This window comes from Camelina sativa, chromosome 20 (genome assembly GCF_000633955.1).
Source record: "Camelina sativa cultivar DH55 chromosome 20, Cs, whole genome shotgun sequence".
Taxonomy (NCBI): Eukaryota; Viridiplantae; Streptophyta; class Magnoliopsida; order Brassicales; family Brassicaceae; genus Camelina; species Camelina sativa.
In genome coordinates, this window is record NC_025704.1 from 10,123,973 (window position 1) to 10,145,751 (window position 21,779).

General features: G+C 36.2%; 5 protein-coding genes across 7 annotated transcripts in view; 2 read left to right on the forward strand and 3 right to left on the reverse strand.

Moving 5' to 3' along the window:
* Positions 95-3,000, reverse strand: LOC104770295 (calcium-dependent protein kinase 34-like). Its single transcript, XM_010494692.2, has 8 exons — positions 2,785-3,000; positions 1,870-2,628; positions 1,627-1,779; positions 1,436-1,551; positions 1,177-1,344; positions 967-1,094; positions 782-881; positions 95-703 (listed from the first exon to the last, which is right to left on the reverse strand). The coding sequence occupies exons 1-8, from the start codon at positions 2,840-2,842 to the stop codon at positions 608-610; spliced, it is 1,578 nt and encodes a 525-aa protein (XP_010492994.1). The 5' UTR covers positions 2,843-3,000; the 3' UTR covers positions 95-607.
* LOC104770294 (rhodanese-like/PpiC domain-containing protein 12, chloroplastic) lies at positions 2,744-5,866 on the reverse strand. Of its 2 annotated transcripts, XR_764529.2 has the most exons (9): positions 5,568-5,866; positions 5,239-5,352; positions 4,798-4,889; positions 4,403-4,503; positions 4,214-4,318; positions 3,886-3,994; positions 3,475-3,525; positions 3,224-3,398; positions 2,744-2,760 (listed from the first exon to the last, which is right to left on the reverse strand). XR_764529.2 is itself a non-coding variant. In XM_010494690.2 (8 exons), exons 1-8 carry the CDS (start codon positions 5,809-5,811, stop codon positions 3,318-3,320), a joined length of 897 nt encoding a protein of 298 aa, XP_010492992.1. In that variant the 5' UTR covers positions 5,812-5,866; the 3' UTR covers positions 3,210-3,317. The 2 variants fall into 2 exon arrangements, 1 of the variants encoding a protein (XP_010492992.1); XM_010494690.2 differs by lacking the exon at positions 2,744-2,760 and having other exon boundaries at positions 3,210-3,398.
* On the reverse strand, positions 6,323-9,601 carry LOC104770296 (protein CLT1, chloroplastic). The gene is made up of 10 exons (XM_010494693.2): positions 9,026-9,601; positions 8,384-8,529; positions 8,202-8,239; positions 7,896-8,011; positions 7,635-7,734; positions 7,514-7,549; positions 7,387-7,437; positions 7,139-7,262; positions 6,924-7,049; positions 6,323-6,690 (listed from the first exon to the last, which is right to left on the reverse strand). Exons 1-10 carry the CDS (start codon positions 9,448-9,450, stop codon positions 6,515-6,517), a joined length of 1,338 nt encoding a protein of 445 aa, XP_010492995.1. The 5' UTR covers positions 9,451-9,601; the 3' UTR covers positions 6,323-6,514.
* On the forward strand, positions 11,876-19,323 carry LOC104770297 (rho GTPase-activating protein 7). The gene is made up of 22 exons (XM_010494694.2): positions 11,876-12,302; positions 13,047-13,083; positions 13,224-13,300; positions 13,429-13,499; positions 13,569-13,647; positions 13,786-13,915; positions 14,070-14,189; positions 14,498-14,575; positions 14,728-14,783; positions 14,860-14,929; positions 15,083-15,170; positions 15,407-15,650; positions 15,724-15,939; positions 16,174-16,518; positions 16,723-16,772; positions 17,224-17,284; positions 17,360-17,443; positions 17,553-17,663; positions 17,752-17,921; positions 18,228-18,297; positions 18,382-18,588; positions 18,867-19,323. Exons 1-22 carry the CDS (start codon positions 12,249-12,251, stop codon positions 19,059-19,061), a joined length of 2,613 nt encoding a protein of 870 aa, XP_010492996.1. The 5' UTR covers positions 11,876-12,248; the 3' UTR covers positions 19,062-19,323.
* The window catches only part of LOC109124452 (protein SMG7), a 5,236-nt gene continuing 4,733 nt past the window's right edge, over positions 21,277-21,779 (forward strand). The window contains exon 1 of one of the 2 annotated variants that reach the window (XM_010494698.1): positions 21,277-21,400. The gene's annotated coding sequence lies outside the window, so the exon portion shown is untranslated. The remainder of the gene's footprint in view (positions 21,401-21,779) is intronic. The other variant, XM_010494699.1, reaches the window with a different exon arrangement.

The following is a 21,779-nucleotide window of genomic DNA, read 5'->3' on the forward strand; positions in this document are numbered from 1 at the left end:
GATTAGACTTGTTTTATGTGCTTATCAGATGACTTTGTGATGGTGAAAGGGGCTTACATTGTCTCCATCAACCTCAGAAATGNTGCAAATAGCATATTAGGACGAACAATGTGGCAGCGTACCTCAGCGCTCACATCACAAGTGGGCAAATGATCGCGAAGAGAAGAACAGAATGGTGGGTGCTTTGAGATGTGTTTGGTGTTGCCCATTTCACTTCCTCGTGGGACAAGTCACTACTCTTTGTCTGACTGTTTCGCTTGTTTCTGTTTTTTCTTCTGTAATCTACAATTAGGATCTAGTTACAATGATGCTAAATCATGAATCTTCCAACTTTCCATGGCCGATGATAATGCTTTTGACGTTCTTACTTAGCCGTTATTAAACAAACATCACTAATGCACATATTTGAATTTGAAAAAGAGTTTTGATACATTGAGAAACCTCTGAAACTTTAAATCAGTAGTAGACAAGCATAAAATATTTACGAACATGAAACACCTCCCTAATCATATTTTTAAGCCTTGCTCCTCTCTCTTTAGTGAATCATGAGCAACCCAAGCCTTTCTTCTTGATGTACTTATGTTCTGACTTGACTGTTCCAGTGGTGTCATTTAAACGACAGTTCACGCCGCTTCTTAGGGTTAGGATCAGGGTTTCCTTTTCTCATCATTGCCACAAACTCCTCGTAGTTTATCCGCCCATCCTATACCAAAAAAAAAAGGGTGATTAGACTTGTTTTATGTGCTTATCAGATGACTTTGTGATGGTGAAAGGGGCTTACATTGTCTCCATCAACCTCAGAAATGATTTCCTTAATGTCTCTGCCATCGTTCATGCCAAACTCTCGGAGGGCTTGCTCCAGCTCTTCCATTGTGATATATCTGCAAGGAACCGAGACGCGACCATCATTAGTTTTTAGTTTCATGGTATGGTTTAGAATTGTTAAGTTTCTTTATAGCTACTTACCCACTGTTGTCTTTGTCAAAGTGTTGGAAGGCTGAGTAAAGATGCTCTTCTCTGTCGAGTCTATTGATATGCATTGTAGCTGCTATAAATTCTCCATAGTCTATGGTTCCATTACCGTCCGCATCAGCCTTTATAAAACAGAAAACATCATCAGTATTTTTTTTTGGCATCTTATTAATAGATAAATAGAACACAAAAGTTGAGACTTACAGCTTCCATTAATTGCTGGACTTCGTACTCAGATAACCTTGTACCTTGCTTGGCAAGTCCTTGTCTTAGTTCCTCAAGAGTTATTGTTCCACTGTTGTCGGTGTCCATTCCTTTGAACATCTCCTTTAGTCCCATGATTTCTTCCTCTGATAAGCACCCAGCTATCACCTGTTTATTGATGCGGCCATTTAGATATAAGACCAAAGACTCACATTTAGACTCACATTTCGTTACATATATTGAGAAGATTGTTATTTACCCGTAAAGCAACTTTCTTAAAGTTGTTCATTGCTTTGAATTGCTTGAGCCTAGACATCACTGCATTGTCAAGAGGAACATCTGGTGCTTCTCCATCCTCCTTGATCCATGGGTGGTCTTTGAAAAAACAAAAAAGTTAAAAAGAGTTTTGATGAAATATCTATAGGAGGTCTTGAAATAAGAGCTGCTTACTGAGAACTTGAGCAGCGGTTAATCTTTGTTTGGGATCAGAGTTGAGCATCTTCCTAACAAGGTCCTTTGCTTGTGGTGAAATGGCAGGCCATGGATCGCTTGAAAAATCAACCTGTCCACTTAAGATGGCATTGAAAATTCCATTCTCCGACTCTGTAAATGGAAGCAAAACATGAATGAGTTAGATGACATCCCTGTCCTTTGGTTTTGACAAGATAGGAGGGAATCAGAAATCTTTATTACCAGCCCAGAAAGGTGGAACACCACACAAGAGGATATACAACATGACACCGATGCTCCAAATATCAGCCTCTGGTCCATACTTCCTCCTCAACACTTCTGGTGCAATGTAATAAGCACTTCCCACAATGTCTTTGAAAACCTCTCCTGGCTTGTAGAACACGGATAGACCGAAGTCGGTGGCTTTGAGAGGAGAATTCTCATCCTTGTTGAGCAACAAAAAGTTCTCAGGCTTCAAGTCCCTGTGGATAACCCCCATGGAATGACAAGTATGGATAATTTGCACAATCGTACGTAGCAATGAAGCCGCGGCTCTCTCCGAGTAATGCCCCTTTGCAATGATCCTATCGAACAACTCTCCGCCCGCACAAAGCTCCATAACCAAATGCACAGAATGCTTGTCCTCATAGGCACCTTTAAGCTCCACGATGTTTGGCTGACCGGTCAAGTGATGCATAATCTGCACCTCCCTTCTCACATCCTCAATGTCTTCTTTGTTCACCAGCTTCCTTTTCGCAATGGTCTTGCAAGCGAATTGAAGTCCCGTGGCCTTCTGCGTGCAGAGATGGGTCACACCAAACTGTCCGCGACCTAGCTCTTTACCCAATGAATATGAGCTCTTTACATCTTCCATTGGTCGCCCTAAGACTGGTCCTATTGGCCCTTGTTTGGTTGCAGGAGGAGGAGATGCTGGCGGGTGTCTCGAAGCTCTCACAGAGGCCTCCGCGGCACCAGTACCACCGCCTCCTCCTCCATTTTGCGGTTCATCGTTGGTATTCCCTGAANTTAAATTTATATTAATTTAGGATTTAGTACAAAAGGTTGAGAGCATTTCCTGGATAATCTCTGATTTGCCTATATACTCTAATGTTACCAATACTGTCTAAAATGAACCTTATATTATATANCCTCCTCCATTTTGCGGTTCATCGTTGGTATTCCCTGAATCCCGTCCATGAGAGCAACAATTTCCCATTGTTGCAATAAGGGGAGAGGAAGTAAAGCTCTCAACCAGGAAGAGAAATAGATATTAAAAATCTTTCTTCCTCTCTCTCTATTCTTTTAGGTTTTTGGTTTCTTCTTTAGCAAGAAAATTTAGGAGTTTTTGCTTATGAATGCCTATGAATAGCATTTTTCTGTTTTTGCATGTCTCTTTCATTTTGCTGGCCTTCTGTTTCAAACGATAATGATAGAGAGGGACTTTAGGAACCAGAAGCCTGTCTGTATTTTTGTTATTTAAAGCAATATTTTAAATTTATATTAATTTAGGATTTAGTACAAAAGGTTGAGAGCATTTCCTGGATAATCTCTGATTTGCCTATATACTCTAATGTTACCAATACTGTCTAAAATGAACCTTATATTATATAGTTTATTGAATAAGATTTGCAATGTTCTTTGGATTTAGGATACAAGAAACAGAGCAAAATACACTACTAGGATTCTCAATTTCAGTAAGTAGGAATTGATGGGTCAACCTTGAGAGCATAAGCTTGTATTCCACCAGCGACATTGTACACACTCTTGAAGCCCTGAGGAACAAGACAACAAACCATAAAGATATGATGATCCTTGCATATATATAAAGGATTAGAAAAAGCTTGTTACCTGAGACTGTAACCAGTTCGCAACTTGCATTGACCTGCCACCAACCTTGCACTGTATGGGAACAAAGGCCGTGGCTTAGAGAAGTTAAAAAGTCATTTAACATCAGAGGTTTCTATGTTTCAAATGATCTTACAATCTATAGACCAACCACAGTAGTATATACAAGCGCTGTAAGAGAGCAAGCCTACAGAGACTAAGATTTATGAGAGGCTCTCAAGTCTCAACTCTTAACCAAACGCAAGGAAAACCTAAAAAATCTACACCCAAAACAATCTGCTGGGACACCCATTTAAACACAGCCCTCACTAATTGCTCTCTAACTAACTCACAACACCTCTAAATTGCTACATTTAGTGCAAGGCTAGATACAGTATGGCTAATATCTAACAGTTGGGACGAGACTGAACATACCATGACAAATACATCCTTCTCAGGGTTCAGCTTTGAAGTGATGTCTGGTGCCCAGGTTCCGAATTGGCGGAGAGGGAACACTTTGAATCCTGGCAAGGATGCGATTGCTCTGGTACAAGAAGTAGTAAAACAGAATAGAAGAAAACAATGTGAGCTGACTATGGGTACTCTGTCCTTCTTCTAAGATAAAACTGATAAAAGTCACACATGTATCTAAAAGATACAAATAAATCATAATGTTGTGAAACACTGAGAGAGTATGACGCTAATCCATTGCCTTCACTGAAGAAGGAAAAGTATGCCTAGGTGAGAAATGAAAGGAACTTACATCTCGTCGGGTTCTCTGACATCAATTAACTGAGCCTCATCCATGAAAACTGGATCTTGCATTTTGGAATGCAGCTCCTCCACCTGGATATCTTTCACAGGTTCCCTATTAAACAAAAATTTCCTTAAGACCAAATTTACAAGTCAACAGAAATTGACGCTAATAAAGGACAGTTTTCAGAAGAAATACCTCTCAGATAGAACTTGCAATAAGTGCAAGCCAAATTGGGTTCTACACCTCACCACCTGATTCAGCTCTGCTTTGAACGCAGCTTCCTCAAACTCTGGTACCTGAAAACAATTTTAAGTGGCATGGTCATGTTCAGATTGCAGCAGGAACTTGCCTAAGTTCTTCCATTGGGAAGTCCAAACATTGTGGAATTATATCTATCACTTATATTCTACTACTTCCATTTGCACATGGATTTCAATACTGAAAACTAATTCACCAGGAAGTGTGACATCACCCAATTGCTTGTAATATAATGAGGCTAAGACAGCAAGGGTCATATAGATCTGAAGGTGTCAATGCAACAATATAACCAAAAAATAAATGGAAATAACATTATAGAAAAGAGAGCATACCATTTGACCCAGTTTAACCCATCCAAGCATACCATTATCCTTTTTGGATGGACAAATCGAGTACTCAGCCGCAAGATCATTCATATCCTCTCCTACACAAGAAACAGTTAAATTGAAAAAACAGTAGAGACCCTTAATCTTCTAAGACAAACAAAATAAAAGACAGCCAAAGTAATGAGAAATATAGACGTATCAGTATGATATGTTCTACATTTATTCTTGATCCCAGTTACCAAACCCCAAAACCAATAGTAATTAAGTAGAGCCACAACTGACTAGCGTGATAGACATTGCGAAACATGATATAATTTTAGGTCCACAGTGACATTTCTCTTGGCAGAAACAACTATATATGCTTATAAGCCTATGTACCATGTTGAAATAAAAGCTCAACTGAATGCAAATATCACAAACGGGTAAAAAGTGGTAAAAGAAGCAGACCATCCAAGATTTTCTTTTGGAGTTCAGCAAAGAGCTCAGTATCATCGCCCTTCACAAGCAAATGCTGGACCAGAATCTCTCTACCTGGACTACTCCCACTGCTGCTAAACGAAGCTGGAAAAACAAAAGATATATAATCAGAAATCAACCCAGCTTAAAAACTAAGTAATCAAGAGCAGAGAATACACACAGTTCAAAAAGCAAGAGCAAATCGCACACGAATTATGTAAGATTATCAGATCAGAGAGTACCTCGAAATTAATCAGAGAAGAAGCACGCAATTGATACAGCAAGAATAAAGGAGGAGAAACAGTTCATAGATTGTATACCTCTCATTTTGAGAGCCGAGAAACCAGAGAGCCTGATTGGGCACGGAGAAGGAACGCGTGGTGGTCGGAGCGAAGAGATGCGTCCGCCGAGAAATGAACGAGAAAACGTCGAGAACCAGCGGGGATTGGGAGGAGAGACGATAGCGAGAGTGGACGTAACAGAGAGTCTCAGAACTGCGGAGTAAGACGCCGCCACCACCGCTGGAGATGATACCGCCGAGAGAGTTCCGGTCACTCTAAACATTATGGCTGGGTTCCGACTTTGAATACGGGCCCTCTGATCCACAAATACTGATTAGTGTGGGTTTGACTTGTTATAAAGGAACAGTGAATTAATTTTATAAAATATAGATATTACTTTCTTTTCTTTTGAGTTATACTCCTCCGTTTCAAAATATAGGATTGTTTTAACTAAAACACGCAGATTAAGAGGTTTTAAATTTTATTAAGTTCAACCAATCACAAACAATACTGCATAATATAAAATATTAAATTAATCTAAAAGTTACATAGAAACTTGAAAATATCATATATAATGAAACAAAAAACTTCTCTAAAACATCTTATATTTTGAAACGTAGGGAGTAAAAAACTTACGATAACATTTTCATATATACAACCGAAACATATACTATTTAGTAGCTTTTGATAGTGTCATCGACTCATGATCAGATTCAAAATCTGCATATTGCATCTTGTTGTTGACAAGAAAAATGTTGATATACATCATTACAAAGTACATTATCTTCTCTATAGGTATTGAAATCTAACCATTGTTTTGTAACTAAAGAATGTGTATTCAAATGAGCTTTACTTATTTCTTACTTAACAAAAAAAAATGGCAAATGCTACAACGAAGAAGAGAGAATGGACAATTAAAGGGGGCAAATGCTACAATGAGAAGAGGACAGAAACCAAACGAAGTTACAAAATCAATTGTCCTGCCGCTAGGTGGAAGGGGGCGAGGGGATAATCGAATGGGAAGAGTTAGTAGATGGTGTCCAAGCATATAGAAGCATGCCGAGTACAAGGACGACTGTGCCTGCAACAAACCCCGGTGGAAGCGTAGATGCCACCCCAAGGTACGGTAGGGGAAGCGTGAAACAGAAAACCGCTATGGGCACTGCAACCGACAAAGCCAAGCAAATGATGTTAACTCCAATGCCATTCCGCAATTTCGCAGATTACTAATCATATTTTGTTAACTCCTATGCAATCTAATGGGTATAAATATGGCGTTGTTGACTTATAAGATATCATATAGGTGATCATGATATACCATAAATAATAATTAGCTAAAGAAGTAGGTTTCCATGAAAGCATGGCAAGGCTATATAACGAGACAAAGTTTGTTACCTGAAACGGTGGATGCCAGAGACGACACAACTGCAGATGATATCTTGATGAGGCGTAGAAGGGAGATGTTGTAAGCCATGTTCATCATGACAAACATTACGGGAAGAAGGGGAGCCCCTTCGCATCCTGTGTCATACCCAATTCCGACCGTATTACATAGAGGAAAAAAACAAAGAGATACTGGAGTGGAGAAGAAAGCGTTAGCATTAACTAACCTGTTATTCTAGAACCAATGTTCAGAAAGCAAGCACCCCCGTCTCTGATATAGCTCGGTAGTTGGTTAAACGGTATGCCCCAAAGTTTTGAAAGAAAAGGAAGAAGCAACGCAATGCATATAACCTGGGTTGACCACAAAAATATGCACATTAGCTAGCAAAGAGAATTCACATTTTATGCTAATAAACAATGCTAAGAACGCAAAAGATCTGGTGTAAAAAAAAGGAGCTACACTAGGAATACTTACTTGGAAAACTGAACCATATGAGTTTACAACAAACAGATCAAGTGAAGCACCCTGTAAAAATAAGAACCGATTTCTTTCAGAATACAAAATCGAAAATGTTGTTAAAGGGTCTCGACGGCATAGTTACCTTCAATCGCTTTTTGCTATCTAGAAAGATGACTTCCTGCAACGATATGGAATTTTACCGTTAAAGAAAAGAGTCCCAACATCTTGTAGTTAGCAATATAACTAGAAACTGATTGACAAACCTTCATTACTGTATCTGCTCCTTGAAGTAGAAAAGAAAACACCATAAGAAGACTCCAAAGTATTCCCGTATCTTTAAATGAATGAGCGGCACCAGATCCACTGATTATGGATGAGAAAGTAGTATGAAAGTTAATTCAACATGGATTAAATTTGTTAAAACTGGTTACGTTTTGCCCATTGGTAATTCCAACAGAAGGAAAGGAGACAAAGAAACCAAGTCTCTTAAAATAATATCAAGCAAGTTAATCGATCAGGCTAACCTTGCCACACTGATGATTACACCAAATGCTACAAGAGTACATCCCAATATTTGATTTATTCTATATCTCCTCCCGAGAAAAATAATAGAGAAGAGAATTTGCCAGACAAGAAATGTCTGCAAAGAAATAAACGACTAGAATTAACTCTGAAACAATTTTTTAAACAACAAAATCATATTTTTAGTAAGCAAGCTAGTAAATCAAGAAAAGGCGAGTTTGAGGGAGCTTTTGGCACACCAAACAGAGTTCAAGAAAACAAATGTTGTACTTTGATCATATGAAAGATAAGAGATAGTAATGTTTAACCTGAGATAAAACTGTAGTAGATGGTCCAGAGAGATTCGCTGAGTAAAAAAAAAAACAACAGTGAGTAAGATGATCTTACTGCTTAGATGTAACTTCATCGAACAGTGAAAGTTAACATCTACTGAAAAAATTACAGTAGAAAATGGGAAGGGAAAGAAGCTTTCAAGGTAGCAGCAACATACAAGCGGCGGCCATCCCAGCAGCTAGAGCAAGAGACTCCAAGACGCCAACAATCAAAAATGGAGTTTTTGGAACTGATAGCATCTCTTTTGTAACAATTCCAGCTCGGTATCTGAAGTACAAGACCGTAAAGTATACAGCTACATACCTGCAAAACAGAATATAGCAAAGAGAAAATGACTACTCGTATGGACTACTACTATACGGATCCATCAAGAGAGTGAGACAAGTATTTGACACGTGGCGCAGATCCAACCAAAAAAAATACAAAAAAATAGTACACTCCTATACAGTAGTCCGATGTAGGTGACGCAAAAGAAACTCGCACGTGATTAAAAAAGTTTAAATGCGCATAAAAATATTTTAGGTGACAAACATTAAGTTGAAGTAGTAATTGAACCAAGTCGCCAACTATGACCCATTTGTTAATTTTTAAAAAAAAAAAAGAAAAAAAGAAGGAATATTCTGAAAATTACATTTTACAGAACTGTACGGTCAAAGAGAATCACAAATTTCCACTTTCACCAATCGACCAAATTCGAAATCGCAGTTTCTGAATCAAAATCTGAAATCTAACTTAAACGCGAAAATTGTTGTTCCGATTGACTAATTTGAGAAGGGGATGGTGGTTAGTTAACTCTTACCCGAAGGTGGAGAGCTGCGCGAGGAAGAAGGGATACTGTTTGAGAGGAATCAGAGCCAGCTTATACAATACGCGGTTCCCTACTCCCAGCGCCGCCGTCGTCGCCGCTGCTATAACTATCTCCGTCGTCTTATTATCATGTTTTCCAGCAACCGCGTGACCGCCGACCGCGTAATTACGCGCGTCTGGTTTCTTGACGTCTCCGCCATCGTCAGATCCGAGCCAAGATTTCGACGGAGGAACCGCGTCTATTAACCATAGCTTGGAACTTCGAGAGGAGCGCAGTACGATAGGCGAAGCACCACCGTTGATTTGGTTTCGACAGATTAGGGAAATGGATTGAGCTGGGTTGGCGTCACGCGATTCGATCGAGCCGATTGAGGCCGTTAAACCGGTGATTAACCGGACGGAGCTTGTTGTTACCATGGTTTGTTTGTTTGTACTGGCTCGATCGGAAAGGTGGAATTGCGTTGAGTCGAGTGGCTTATACTGACATCGCAACTACCACCTCTTTGTTTGTGCTCTCTGTTTTTTTTTTCTTTTCGCAAATCAGAGATAGTTTGTTTTGAGCACGCCATAGCTACTTATAGAACTGTGTGATTAAAAATAGTAGTGGCCTTTTTGGGTGTCATAAGGGTAATTTTGTCAAATGAAGAATCCGTATTTGTAATTTCAGATAGCAAATCTAATAAATGTAACTTTGGAACTTCAAAATGACATTATTATATGTTGTTACTGACCCAAATTTTTGTATAGTTTTTGGGCTGTTTGACCAGTTGACCCAACATTTAATTGGGCCAAATTTGACTTTTTTTTAATTGAATGTCTACTATCTCGTAATCCCTCTGTTTCAGAGTGTAATTTTGACATAATGCACACAAATTAAGAAAATTTTCTAAATTTCTATTTTACCCTTTATAAATACACTAAAAATTTTCTCTTTCTAATTAATTAGCTCAAATTATAGGGATAAAAAAGAGAATTTAATCTTTAACACTACATTGAAAACAACAAATGACACTCTTTTTGTAACAAAGAAGATGTGTCAAAATGACATTCTTTGTGAAACAGAGAGAGTATTAGTTTATGTACGTGAAGTTATTTCAACAAGATATATTCTACATCATGACTTGAATATCATTATAAGAGATAATTTTGTGAATTTGGTTTTTAAAAAGCGAGTTATTATATTATGAGTAATTTAATATATTGTTATACTTTTTTTTTTTTAATATACTTGGTTTTTTTAAAATATTTCATATTATAGTGATATATTATTGACATTGCTATAACAAACCAATTTAGAATGTTTATAGTTTCTAACTTTTATATCAAGTTTCAATATTTTAAAAATATTTCAAATAAATTATTTAAAGTTTATTATATTATATAAAATTATAAAATTCAACAAAAAAATATGAAATTGAATTTAAATATTCAAATTTTGACCCGTTACTCTGTAAAATTTATAATTCAATAAATATTATTTTTAATAATAATATTACTAAAACTTGAATATTTTATAGATAGAATCATTTATATTTGTTTTTAAAAATTTAACTTATGGTATATCCGGAAATAAACAGATTTTTAATTATAATAAATAATATGATAATTTATTTGTTTCACAAAATAGACTCATATATAAAAATGAGAGTTGAAGTATAATGATAATTAACAAATTAATATTTTAAATTAGATATCAAAATATTTTATTTGATGAATAATTTAATAAAGGAAATTAATATGGTAAGTTAGATGATATCAAATGATTCTTTATAATATTTTCTTTAAGATTTTTGGAAACAATAAATCCAGACTATACAAATAATATAAAACGTAATCTATAACCTATTTGTAACCAACTTATTAAAATTATATAGTTTACAAAACAATGTTGTGTACTTCTGTTTTATTATATAGGGCATTATTTAAAAGGTACATAATAACAAAACCTAAAAAATGAAAAAATACCAGTACTTTTAGATTTCCTTTTTAGAAAAATCAAATGAAATATTTATTCTAAATTGTGGAGGTGTTTGTCTTCCCTCTTGTAACAGAAAAAAATTATAGCCTGTTAAGTTATTTATAAATGGAAGAACCGTATTGAAGCCATGAAGTTGAAAAATTATTAGGTTTCACTGTTGGCTTTTCAATCCATCAATTATTAACTAAATTATTATGTTATGGTTGTAAGGATAAATTTTTGAGTTCAAAATTAGGATTGGGTTGATGGTAGAAGAGTAAGCATTGGACAAGGTGATATTTACCTTTGAAGAGGAGTTAGATGTGTTAAAAGCAGGTAGCCAGCAAAAATAGTCATCGTTTCTTAGCCGGATGCTCTCCATTGCGAGGCGAGAAGATGTCTTAACATTGACAAAATTCCACATACAGACGCGGATCACTATGCATCAAAATCAATTACAGAACAACTCCAATGTGAATGATAAATAACAATTGGGTGATATGGGATACCACAGATTTGAGTGCAAAAAATGCAATAAACCCAACTGACCATATGGATAGTGATTAAAGTCGTATCTGTTTTATACTAGTTGTATATAGTACTGTTGTAGACTTGTAGAAGCAGTTTAGTAGTTAATCATAAAACCAAAAAAAAAAGTAGAGCTGTAGAGTAGTTAGTTCGTTTACACTTTACAGGGAGTCGTATAGCTCGGATCTAATCGCAGTAGCACCTGTTTTTACCTAATCACGAATTATTAAATTGGGGGCAGTGGAGCAGGATCATACCAGCTGTTGCTGACGTGGAAAACCGTAATTGGTTGGATTGATTTAAAAAAAGGGAAAAAATTAAGTTTAACAGGACCCGACCCGTGACTTCTCCGACACTCATGACCCATCCTCTCTCTCTCATAACACAGCAGAAGTAGGTGGAAAGCAATGTCCCCTTTCTTTTTTTTTTTCTAATTTTTTCTCTCTAGCTAAGCTACATCTCGAGGACGACGGAAGAACCAGTGAGATACCTCTGCGACGACGGCTTTAATGGTGTTGCTGGTTCGTTGAGGTGTGCGTGTGTGTGTTCTTCCAATTGTGAGGAGGAGGAGATTTGGAATTTGGTGAATTTTGTTTGTTTCTGTTGTCGCTTTCTACTGTTTGCATCGAAGGAGTTTGAAATTGAAACCCTAGTGTTTCGGCTTTTTTTTTCCTCGAGTTGTGGCTGGGCTTCGTTTCGAGGCTGGATCTGAGATTATGCTGTTGAGGCAATGGAGGCTTCTTTAGCGGCTTTGGAGCGGCCACGAGTTGCAGCTTCTAATACGGTAATGGAGGTTTCTTTGCTGGGAGTGAATTCAGAATTTTAGTTGTAGTCTGTGTTTCCAGGTTTTAGTATTTTTTTTTGAATTTTGCACATCAGGGACGCTCGAATTGATTGCTAAAAATAGGCAAAAGTGTGAAAACCATTGCTAAAAATTATATAAAATTGGAGTTTTTGTAGTTTTCTATTTCCGTGTTATATGGCAGTGGTTGTTCTAGGAGTCTCCTAAATACATTGGGCCAATGACACAAGCTGTTTCTTATATTCCTAAGTGCGTAATTTTCCTTGGAAGCCAAATTGGCTTGATAGGTCTTGCGCTTATAACAATAGACTTAAACTATCAGTGCTCACGTGAGGTATAGTATCTAGTGTTGAGTGCATTTCTATAGTTAAAGAAAAGAGAAGCTTGATTGAATAAAAGATGCTTCCTTAGTAATCAGAGAAGGCAAATCAGTGGTTCAGTCATGGATGAAGCTGCAATAAAAAAAACACAGAACAGTATCTAGGGAACGGGTTTCTCATTTAGGTAGAAGTAACTCAAAGGACATATATAAGGGTGCCAACTGGTTGAATAGGTAGCATGCCCGGTTTTGAATCGTTGATATATGCGCAATATGAACTGAAAGAATGAAAATAATTTTATTGACTTTACTTGCATATATCTATTTTCTCTAGTTTTGGAAATATAAGTTTGAAAACCAAACTGATGATTGTTACTAATATTATGGAACTCACAATTATATTACAGGTTTTTAAGAGTGGTCCACTTTTCATATCATCTAAAGGTATCCTTGTGACATTTTGGCCTCCCTTTTTTCAATTAATATTGTCACATTTCAATGTGTTTGTTCAGCTTGACAATTTCTTGGTGCTATTGTGATATCATAATACACTGAACATGTTATTGTGGTATTCTGCTCAATAGGATTGGGTTGGACATCTTGGAAGAAACGCTGGTTCATCCTCACACGTACTTCTTTGGTCTTCTTCAAAAATGACCCTGTTAGTATTCACAATCATACTCCCTCTTTCTACAGTTGATTTTGATCTGTGTATTGACTTATTTTGTTAATGTATGATAAAATTCTTGATAATCGTATATATTGAGCTATTTAACTAAAATTTCACAGGGCGCATTACCACAAAAGGGTGGTGAAGTTAACTTAACCCTGGGTGGCATCGACTTGAATAACTCTGGAAGGTATGCAGAATATTGCTAGTCCATTAGAAAAGTTCATGGAACTCAACTTACTGTGATTTTTGTTTTCAGTGTTGTGGTAAGAGAGGATAAAAAATTGTTGACGGTACTATTTCCAGATGGCCGTGATGGAAGAGCTTTCACTCTTAAGGTGCTTTTACACCAGCAGCAAATTTGATTCACTTTTTAGATGTCTACTATAAGAACATGTTACTGCATTGTGATAGCCCTTGAGATGATCTTTGTACTAGTGTTATATTTCTTCTTGTGACCAACTTGGATGATGCAGGCTGAGACATTTGAAGATTTGTACGAGTGGAAAACTGCGCTTGAGCAGGCTCTTGCACACGCCCCTAATGCAGCACTCATCATGGGTCAAAATGGAATATTCCGTGCTGAAACTAACGAGGCTATCGAAGGTTTCTTTCTTCAATTTTTGTCTCCATGTTACAGCTTTGGCCTATGCATCTTAATAGATAATTATGCCCTATCATGCTTATGTTTATTTCTGCCTTAATAGTTGACTTTCGATCATCTATGCGTCATTCTACCGTTATTGTCCATAATTGTTAGGGCGGGATAAGCGTCCATTAAAATCCTTGGTTGTTGGAAGACCAATCTTACTTGCTCTTGAAGATATTGATGGAAGCCCATCATTCCTTGAGAAAGCTCTACAGTTTATTGAGAAGTATGGTAAGTTCTTAAGAAAATGTCGATAGTTATCACCAAGCTTTATTGATTACCTGGTCTTTCCTAAATGATTTTTCTGGAGCATGCGTTTTAAGATTAAAATGTGTCCATAGTTTTATCAGGGTACTTAATACGTGGAAAGTATTCAATTCAGTGAAAGTTTAACTTACTTCCATGATTCTATTATCTCATTCAATCTGTTGTACGATTTATTGCAACAGTTGAAATCTGATGTATTCCTCTTCTTTGAATGCATTTGTCTTTTGACTGCTTGTTTTGTTTGGTTTCGTGGTCCTCTTTTGTCTCCTCAGGAACTAAAATTGAAGGAATACTAAGACAGTCTGCTGATGTGGAGGAGGTGGAACGTAGAGTTCAAGAATATGAACAGGGTACTATAATCTGCTAACTGATTTCTCTCTGGATTAAGTTTAGGCACATCTTGTTTAGCTAATATATTATATGTTCTTAGAATTCCCTGGTATGTATTCTCTCCAATACACAATTTACATTTTTTCCCTCTTCCACTTCGAATAATACCTAGGCAAAACGGAGTTCACTTTGGATGAAGATCCGCATGTTGTTGGAGACTGCATTAAGGTAGTTTCCTCTCAACTTCTTCTTCTGATAGTCTGTGCATTGTTACAATACTAAGGCAGTTTCATTTCACATGCAGCATGTATTGAGGGAGTTGCCTTCTTCTCCGGTTTCAGCATCTTGTTGCACTGCCCTGCTGGAAGCTTACAGTGAGTTCCCTTACCCTCTTCTCCTTCCTTCTGATAAATTTGCAGAATTGTGTGTGTGTATATATACTCATGGGTCTGCTGTTAAAGAATATCTGGAGATCTGACTGAACTTTTGTGAAGTTAACCGTCCTATTAATTGGTTTGTTGGATCAGGAATCGAGTCTAAGGAAGCTCGCATTAGTTCATTGCGCTCTGCGATAGCAGAAACATTTCCTGAACCTAATCGACGTCTACTACAACGGTATCTATCCAGATCTCCCTCTGGGTTGTTTTTGGCTAACAGTCGATTTCACTCTGCTAACAGTTTATAGATTATATTAGATATATTAGATGTTAAAAAGAGATTACTTATTTCCTGCCAAGTCTGAGTCTATTGGCCAGATGAGTTTCTTGTGGTTCTTATGAGTTTATAAGGTGCTTGAGAATCCTTTATAAGGTGTTTTCTTAAACCCTTACATATTTTATTTGTACCCTCAGGATTCTGAAAATGATGCATACCATCTCGTCTCATTCCCACGAAAATCGAATGAACCCAAATGCTGTAGCTGCTTGCATGGCTCCTCTACTTCTACGTCCTCTACTGGCTGGTGAATGTGATTTAGAGGACGGTTTTGATAGCGGTGAGGACAATTCTGCTCAGCTTCTTGCTGCTGCTAATGCTGCCAATAATGCCCAAGCCGTCATTACAGTTCTCTTGGAGGATTATGGAAGTATTTTCGATGTAAGACGCACTAAGGTGGTTTAATTAAACTTAATCAATGTTGTATGTCTCATATGCTTATCTGCAATTTCAGGAAGAAAATATTCAAAGATGTTCGATTTCGACTGAATCACATATTGGAAATAGTGGGCCTGATGATTCGAGTGATGATGACAACAACGTGAAAAATGAATATCACAATGCAGATAATGAAGTTGAACAAGTGACAGATGATGATAATGAGCGTGCATTGAGTGGAAAAATGAGTGAAAGCAGTGGTTGCACAGGCAGTGATCTCTATGAATACAAGGTTATTTCTCGTTTGTCCAGTCTCTCGTCCGTCAATATACTCATTGCATAGTGTTGATGATATACTGAAATGCCTTTAAACTTAGGAAGTATGGTTCAGGAATTTAGGATATGTTTTTAGGTTTCAGCTATTATATCTCTACCATATTTCTGTGCTATTTCCTAATGAATCAGAGTTCGCAGCTAAGAAGAAATAATTATTTCATGATTGCTGAATACCTTCTATTCTTTGTAGGGGTTTGTTGCTGATGACTCTGATATTGAATCACCAAGAGACATAAATGGTCCAAGATGTAATTCAAACGTACGAACAGATCATCTTATGAGAAATCCTTTTGTTAACTCCACGGATCAACAAACTGGAGAGCAGATAGGTGATGATCCAACGAAATACGGAGAGAACTCATGTATTGTACATGTTAGCGAGTCTTATCAATCATCAGGGACAGTTCTAAATGTACCCACTCATGGGAACACTTTGGCTGCTCCTGGTCTTGAAGCATCAAGTGAGAAATCCGTGAATAAAGGCACACCCTCCTCTGTTCATGCAAAGCGCGCAACATTCTGGGGTCGTGGCAGTGTATGTTTTGCTTATCTTGATCAAATAGTTGTGATTCTGTACATGCAGAAGATTTTGGCACATTAGTTCAAGTTGCATTTGATGCATGATACAAAAATCTTTTCCTCCAATTTGTTATAAATGTCGCACTTTAGCTGAATCATATAGAGATAATGAACCAACGTGGGTAGTATAATATCAATAATTTCTTTTTGTTTCTGTCAGGCCCGAAAGATATCCACAGATGGATCGTTTGATTCTTCAGGAGAAGACGAGTAAGGCTTTAACTCTTGGGTGTATTCTCCATCGCCATATGTTTTTTTATATATATATTATATCTAGATTGTTTTTTCTAGCTAGTCTATTCATACGTTGATTTTCTTAGTAAATTATCATTAGAACTGTGATTATTTATCCAATATGTTTTCAAGTTTGAAAATTTCCTTTGCTTGGAATACTTCCATGATTCACTTTCACACTGTACTTTATCTAAAAATCCCCTAATCGGACATAGAGTGACGCGGCTGATGTCTCAGCAACTTACTGAAGACTGTATTGTTTGAATGAAATAGCAAATTTACTACGTTGCGTGTAGATATGTTCTTTCTAAATATGCATTGTAAACTAGTACGTTGTCTCTTCGGTATAGGCTTGAATTGATTGACATTTGAGAATATGATAGCTTGGTGTTTTTGTACTGCTAATTGGTTCATTGATTGTTTGTAGGCTTGCTATACAGAGGCTCGAGACCACGAAAAATGAACTGCGCCAACGAATTGCAAAAGAGGTAATCATCTGCTGCTAAATTTTGTATTTTCTGCCTTACGGAGGTCATTAACACTGGTCACCATCATTGTTATAGGCTAGAGGTAACGCAATATTACAGGCTAGCTTGGAGAGAAGGAAGCAAGCACTGCATGAACGTCGTTTGTCGCTTGAACAAGATGTATATAATTTCTCTTTCAAACTTTCAGTGTTTATGAATCTCTTTTCTCTACAATTAATCCTAATGTCAAAGGAATCTTATTCTGGTTTGATGGGGCTCACTTATATAGGTGTCAAGATTACAAGAGCAGCTGCAAGCCGAAAGAGATCTCCGAGCAGCACTGGAGGTTGGTTTGAGCATGTCTTCTGGACAATTCAGCTCACATGGTGTGGATTCGAAAGTAAGTATACAAGTTCGGGAAATAGTATCTTACTTCAAAACAGTTAGTTATTGTAAAATACTCACGATCCAATTATACATATTTGAAGACAAGGGCTGAACTTGAGGAAATTGCTCTTGCTGAGGCTGATGTTGCCAGGCTGAAGCAAAAAGTTGCAGAACTTCACCATCAGCTTAACCAGCAACGTCAGACTCACTTTGGTTCCTTCTCCGATGCGCGTGATACTCATCAGTATCTCCAGAATCACAATTCTCAAAAGTGAGTTGTAAAACTATCCCTGTACTTTCCTCACACAAAGGAGCTCATAGTCCAAGTTATCTTTCGTGATGACTTAAAACTTTATACTGTAAAGCTTTTATGCTTGAATTGCAGGCTTGGTTGTTTGCTTAGTGAAGATGTTTAACAAATATCTCCGATTAACTTATCCAGTAGTAATCTTTGAGTCAGTACAGCTGTGTAAATTATGTTCGAAGTAACTTTTGCACAGCATATCTTGTATGTACTGTAATATGATAGGTACACATCTGTGTTTCTGCTCTAATACCATGTCATGTATTTCTGCAGAAGGTTTCTTAAGCAAGATTTTGATTCCACTCTTGCCTATGTAAATCATGAAAGAAAACAAAGACACGAGGTACTTTTTACTGATGTTTCTGTCATCGATCATCATCTTTCATAGGTTAGATCTAACCAATAGGCTTTTTTGTTTGGCCTGCAGGAGAATGTACTGGGAGCGGAGTGGAGAAATAGTAACGGAGCAGGATCTTTTGGGGTTGGCAATAGCAGGCAACCATCTCGTAATCAAATATCAGAATCAACAAGTTTGACTGACTCTAAAATCAGTGAAGAGTCTGGAAAGATATCTGTGGACAAGTTCTCAACCATGGATTCTCCATCTGTTCCATCGACTTCAAGAGCATTAGATGTAAGACCTTTTGCTCCTAAAAACTTCAAAAATGAATGTGGTTGGCAGGATTGAAAGTCAGGGAAGATCGTTTTCCTTTTGGGTTCCATATAGTGTGCAATACTGTAATTAACGTTGTCTGGTTTGTTAATTAGTTCACAATAAGTAACTACAGAGACATGCATGATTGCTTGGTTCTCCGCTTAGCAAATCGGAGCAGACCGCTATTAGAAATTCAAAGGAAACATCTTAAATAACGACAACACACACTAATATACTTGAAATAACGGTTTTTGCAGATAACAGAGTACCCGAGGCTTAATCATCCGTCAGCCGCTGCATCAGCAGCTCTGGTAGAGTTAACAACTCGTCTTGATTTCTTCAAGGAAAGACGGTCACAGCTGATGGAACAGCTTCAGAACCTTGACCTTAACTACGGCGGCTCATCTTCACAAGATTTCATACACCGGCCATCTTCTCCACCTTGGAACTAACAACATGAAAAAAGAAGAAGAAGAAGAAGAAGAAAAGGCACTGTTTGTTCTGTATATCCCTTTTGGTGATTGATTAATGATGTTAGCATCCGCTCTGCTCATATTTTCTTTCCCCAGAAGACAATAATGATCTTACTTATTCTTTTGGGCAACAGTCTTGTCTTGTGTGTATATAAAAAGTACTTTTGTAATGCATTTTTTTATTGTGTGATTGGTTATGTTGTTCATAAGCGTTAACTTTAAAGGCGTCCCCGTCCGGCTCTTTGTGCTCTGAGTTTCTGACCAGCCACTAACTGAAAGTCTCTTACTTTTCATTTGTATCCAATAATGTATCTACATGTTACAATTTTCACATCTAGATAAAAGAATAACAGAATATATGATACTCTTATCATCCACTGTTTCGAACCCTTCAATAATGTATCCACTGTATGAAACTTGAAAGTTGAATAATCTTCTCCATTGTTTGACGACCTCCTCAGCATTGGTTGATAATTTGATATGGTTGTATGAAAGTTGAATAACCTTCTTCTTTATTTGACATATCATCAAAGTAAGAGAAGTTGACAAGTGCCAGCCCAATTTTTAATTCTAAACATAAACTAGCTTTTAATATAGTTTTTTTTTTGTCTATTTTTAATATAATTAAAATCAATTAACCATAAAATCCTCAAAAAAGGAAAAAATCTTTAAAAAATACATAAAAGAAATCATAACAAAAATATCAAATTTACATTAAGGCATTGAATGATTGTAGATTTTGAAGTTGATTTTGGTTTTAGTTTTTTCAAAAATTTACTTTATAGTAAATCAAGATTATGAGAAAAGTGATTTTACTAAAAAGTGGGAATCTAGATTTTAATGGTTTTTGTTAATTTTCAAAGAAAATCTAAAATCTATGTAACATTATTTTTTCTCTTTCTAAAGTAAATTAACTTTATATTTTATTTTTAATATGGTTGATATGGTTGTATGAAAGTTGAATAACCTTCTCCTTTATTTGACATCTCATCAAAGTATGAGAAGTTGACAAAGTGCCAGCCCAGTTTTTAATTCTAAACATAAACTAGCCTTTAATATAGATTTTGTTTTGGTCTATTTTTTATATAATTAAAATCAATTAACCATAAAATCCTAAAACCAAATCTTAAAAAAGAAAAAAAAATCATAAAAGAAATCATAAAAATATAAAAACAAATTTACATTAAGGCCTTGAATACTTGTAGATTTTGAAGTAGATTTTGGTTTTAGATTTTTCAAAAATTTACTTTATAGCCAATCAAGATTATGAGAAAAGTGATTTTACTAAAAAGTAGGGAATCTATATTTTTTTTTGTCAATTTTCAAAGAAAATCAAAAATGTATCTTTCATTACTTTTCTCTTTCTAATATAACTTAACTTAACTTTTTATTTTATTTTATTTTTTAATTTTTTTAAAAAGTTAATAACTCAAAAACTAAAAACCAAAAATCAAAATTGAAAAACTATAAAATCTTTTTTTAAAAAATTGCAAACATTCATGGGCTAATATTGAATTCTAAGATTTTATATTTTTATCTTTTTTTCTTTTGTGGAAGGCCTAATAGTACTAGGCCCATACAAGCGCTACAAAAATTAGTTTTCTCAGTTCGATAATTTATGTCCATTTATAGTAAATACAAAATTATTAGATTATACATTTAAACACGTGATATTAAAAGTAATCAACCGCGCCAAATTTTGAATTTCTGTTTTAAAAATATGAAAAACGCGCGCATCGCATAGATATTCCCTTCTAATAGTTTCTTTTTTAATCGTCTAATATACATACAACCATAACTTACTGTAAATAACGATTTTATCATTCACGACGAACAAATCTAATCGCTGCAACAATTATTATAGACAATGAACAGTTTTACAAACACTAAACAGAGAAAGAGTTCTACCATTTTCATAGTAGTTTATAATAATGTGTCTTAAAACCCAAGAAAGTAATAATTCCTAAAAAATTTGACTGCCTAAAAAGAAAAAGAAAAAACTCTCTAGAAATATTGATGGGGAGAGACTGAGAAAAGAAAAGAAAAGACTAAGACGGTGTCGTGTCGTTCAAAGCCGACGAGGCAATCTTGGGGACAATCCTCTTCTCTCTCTTTTTTTTTTCTTTTTTTTTTTATAATATATAAATTCACTATTTCTCTCTCTCTCTATCGCCTTCACCTTCTCTTTTTTTTTTTCTTCTCTCTCTCGTAACAACAACAAAAAAAAACCCTAGTTTCTCTCTCCTTTCACCGATTTTTTTTTTTCTCCTTCCGATGCTTGTGCTCGCATAGCCAAATTCGCAGATCTGGTAATTCCGGTTAGCTTTCTTCCTTCATAATCCTCTCTCAACAAGAATTCGCTTTTGCTTTTGTTTTTTCTTATCGTGTGGTTTGGTTTTTAATACATTAAAAAATCTTGGGAATAGGGTTTTCTTTGTTGTTGTTGTTGTGATTGTTCCCTTTTGATTTCGTTTCTCGATTTTGTGGATCATAGTTTATGATTAATTGGCTAAAAGGATTCTGTGACAAGGACCTCAAGAGGGTTTCTTTGTGATTGTCTTTGTTATGTTTCTGCAGAGTTCTTACTTACTCTTCGAATTGCTATTATCGTCGTTTGATCACTGGCATAATCGTTTTTATCTCAATTCATGGTTTGACTTGAATACGTTATCTCAGTTTTTTTTTTTTTTTTTTTTT

Excerpts from the sequence above, each read along its gene's own strand:
- LOC104770295 (XM_010494692.2), bottom strand. The coding sequence starts at position 2,842 with ATGGGAAATTGTTGCTCTCATGGACGGGATTCAGGGAATACCAACGAT. Across the intron at positions 1,780-1,869 it reads TGTTCCACCTTTCTGGGCTG|AGTCGGAGAATGGAATTTTC; the intron begins GTAATAAAGATT and ends TTCCATTTACAG. Across the intron at positions 882-966 it reads TTTGACAAAGACAACAGTGG|ATATATCACAATGGAAGAGC; the intron begins GTAAGTAGCTAT and ends GGTTCCTTGCAG.
- LOC104770294 (XM_010494690.2), bottom strand. The coding sequence starts at position 5,811 with ATGTTTAGAGTGACCGGAACTCTCTCGGCGGTATCATCTCCAGCGGTG. Across the intron at positions 4,890-5,238 it reads CCAAAAGAAAATCTTGGATG|GAGAGGATATGAATGATCTT; the intron begins GTCTGCTTCTTT and ends TTTCTTGTGTAG. Across the intron at positions 4,319-4,402 it reads TTGCAAGTTCTATCTGAGAG|GGAACCTGTGAAAGATATCC; the intron begins GTATTTCTTCTG and ends TTTGTTTAATAG.
- LOC104770296 (XM_010494693.2), bottom strand. The coding sequence starts at position 9,450 with ATGGTAACAACAAGCTCCGTCCGGTTAATCACCGGTTTAACGGCCTCA. Across the intron at positions 8,530-9,025 it reads GCGCAGCTCTCCACCTTCGG|GTATGTAGCTGTATACTTTA; the intron begins GTAAGAGTTAAC and ends TCTGTTTTGCAG. Across the intron at positions 8,240-8,383 it reads TGCTGGGATGGCCGCCGCTT|CGAATCTCTCTGGACCATCT; the intron begins GTATGTTGCTGC and ends TTTTTTACTCAG.
- LOC104770297 (XM_010494694.2), top strand. The coding sequence starts at position 12,249 with ATGGAGGCTTCTTTAGCGGCTTTGGAGCGGCCACGAGTTGCAGCTTCT. Across the intron at positions 14,784-14,859 it reads TTGTTGGAGACTGCATTAAG|CATGTATTGAGGGAGTTGCC; the intron begins GTAGTTTCCTCT and ends TTTCACATGCAG. Across the intron at positions 16,773-17,223 it reads GATTCTTCAGGAGAAGACGA|GCTTGCTATACAGAGGCTCG; the intron begins GTAAGGCTTTAA and ends GATTGTTTGTAG.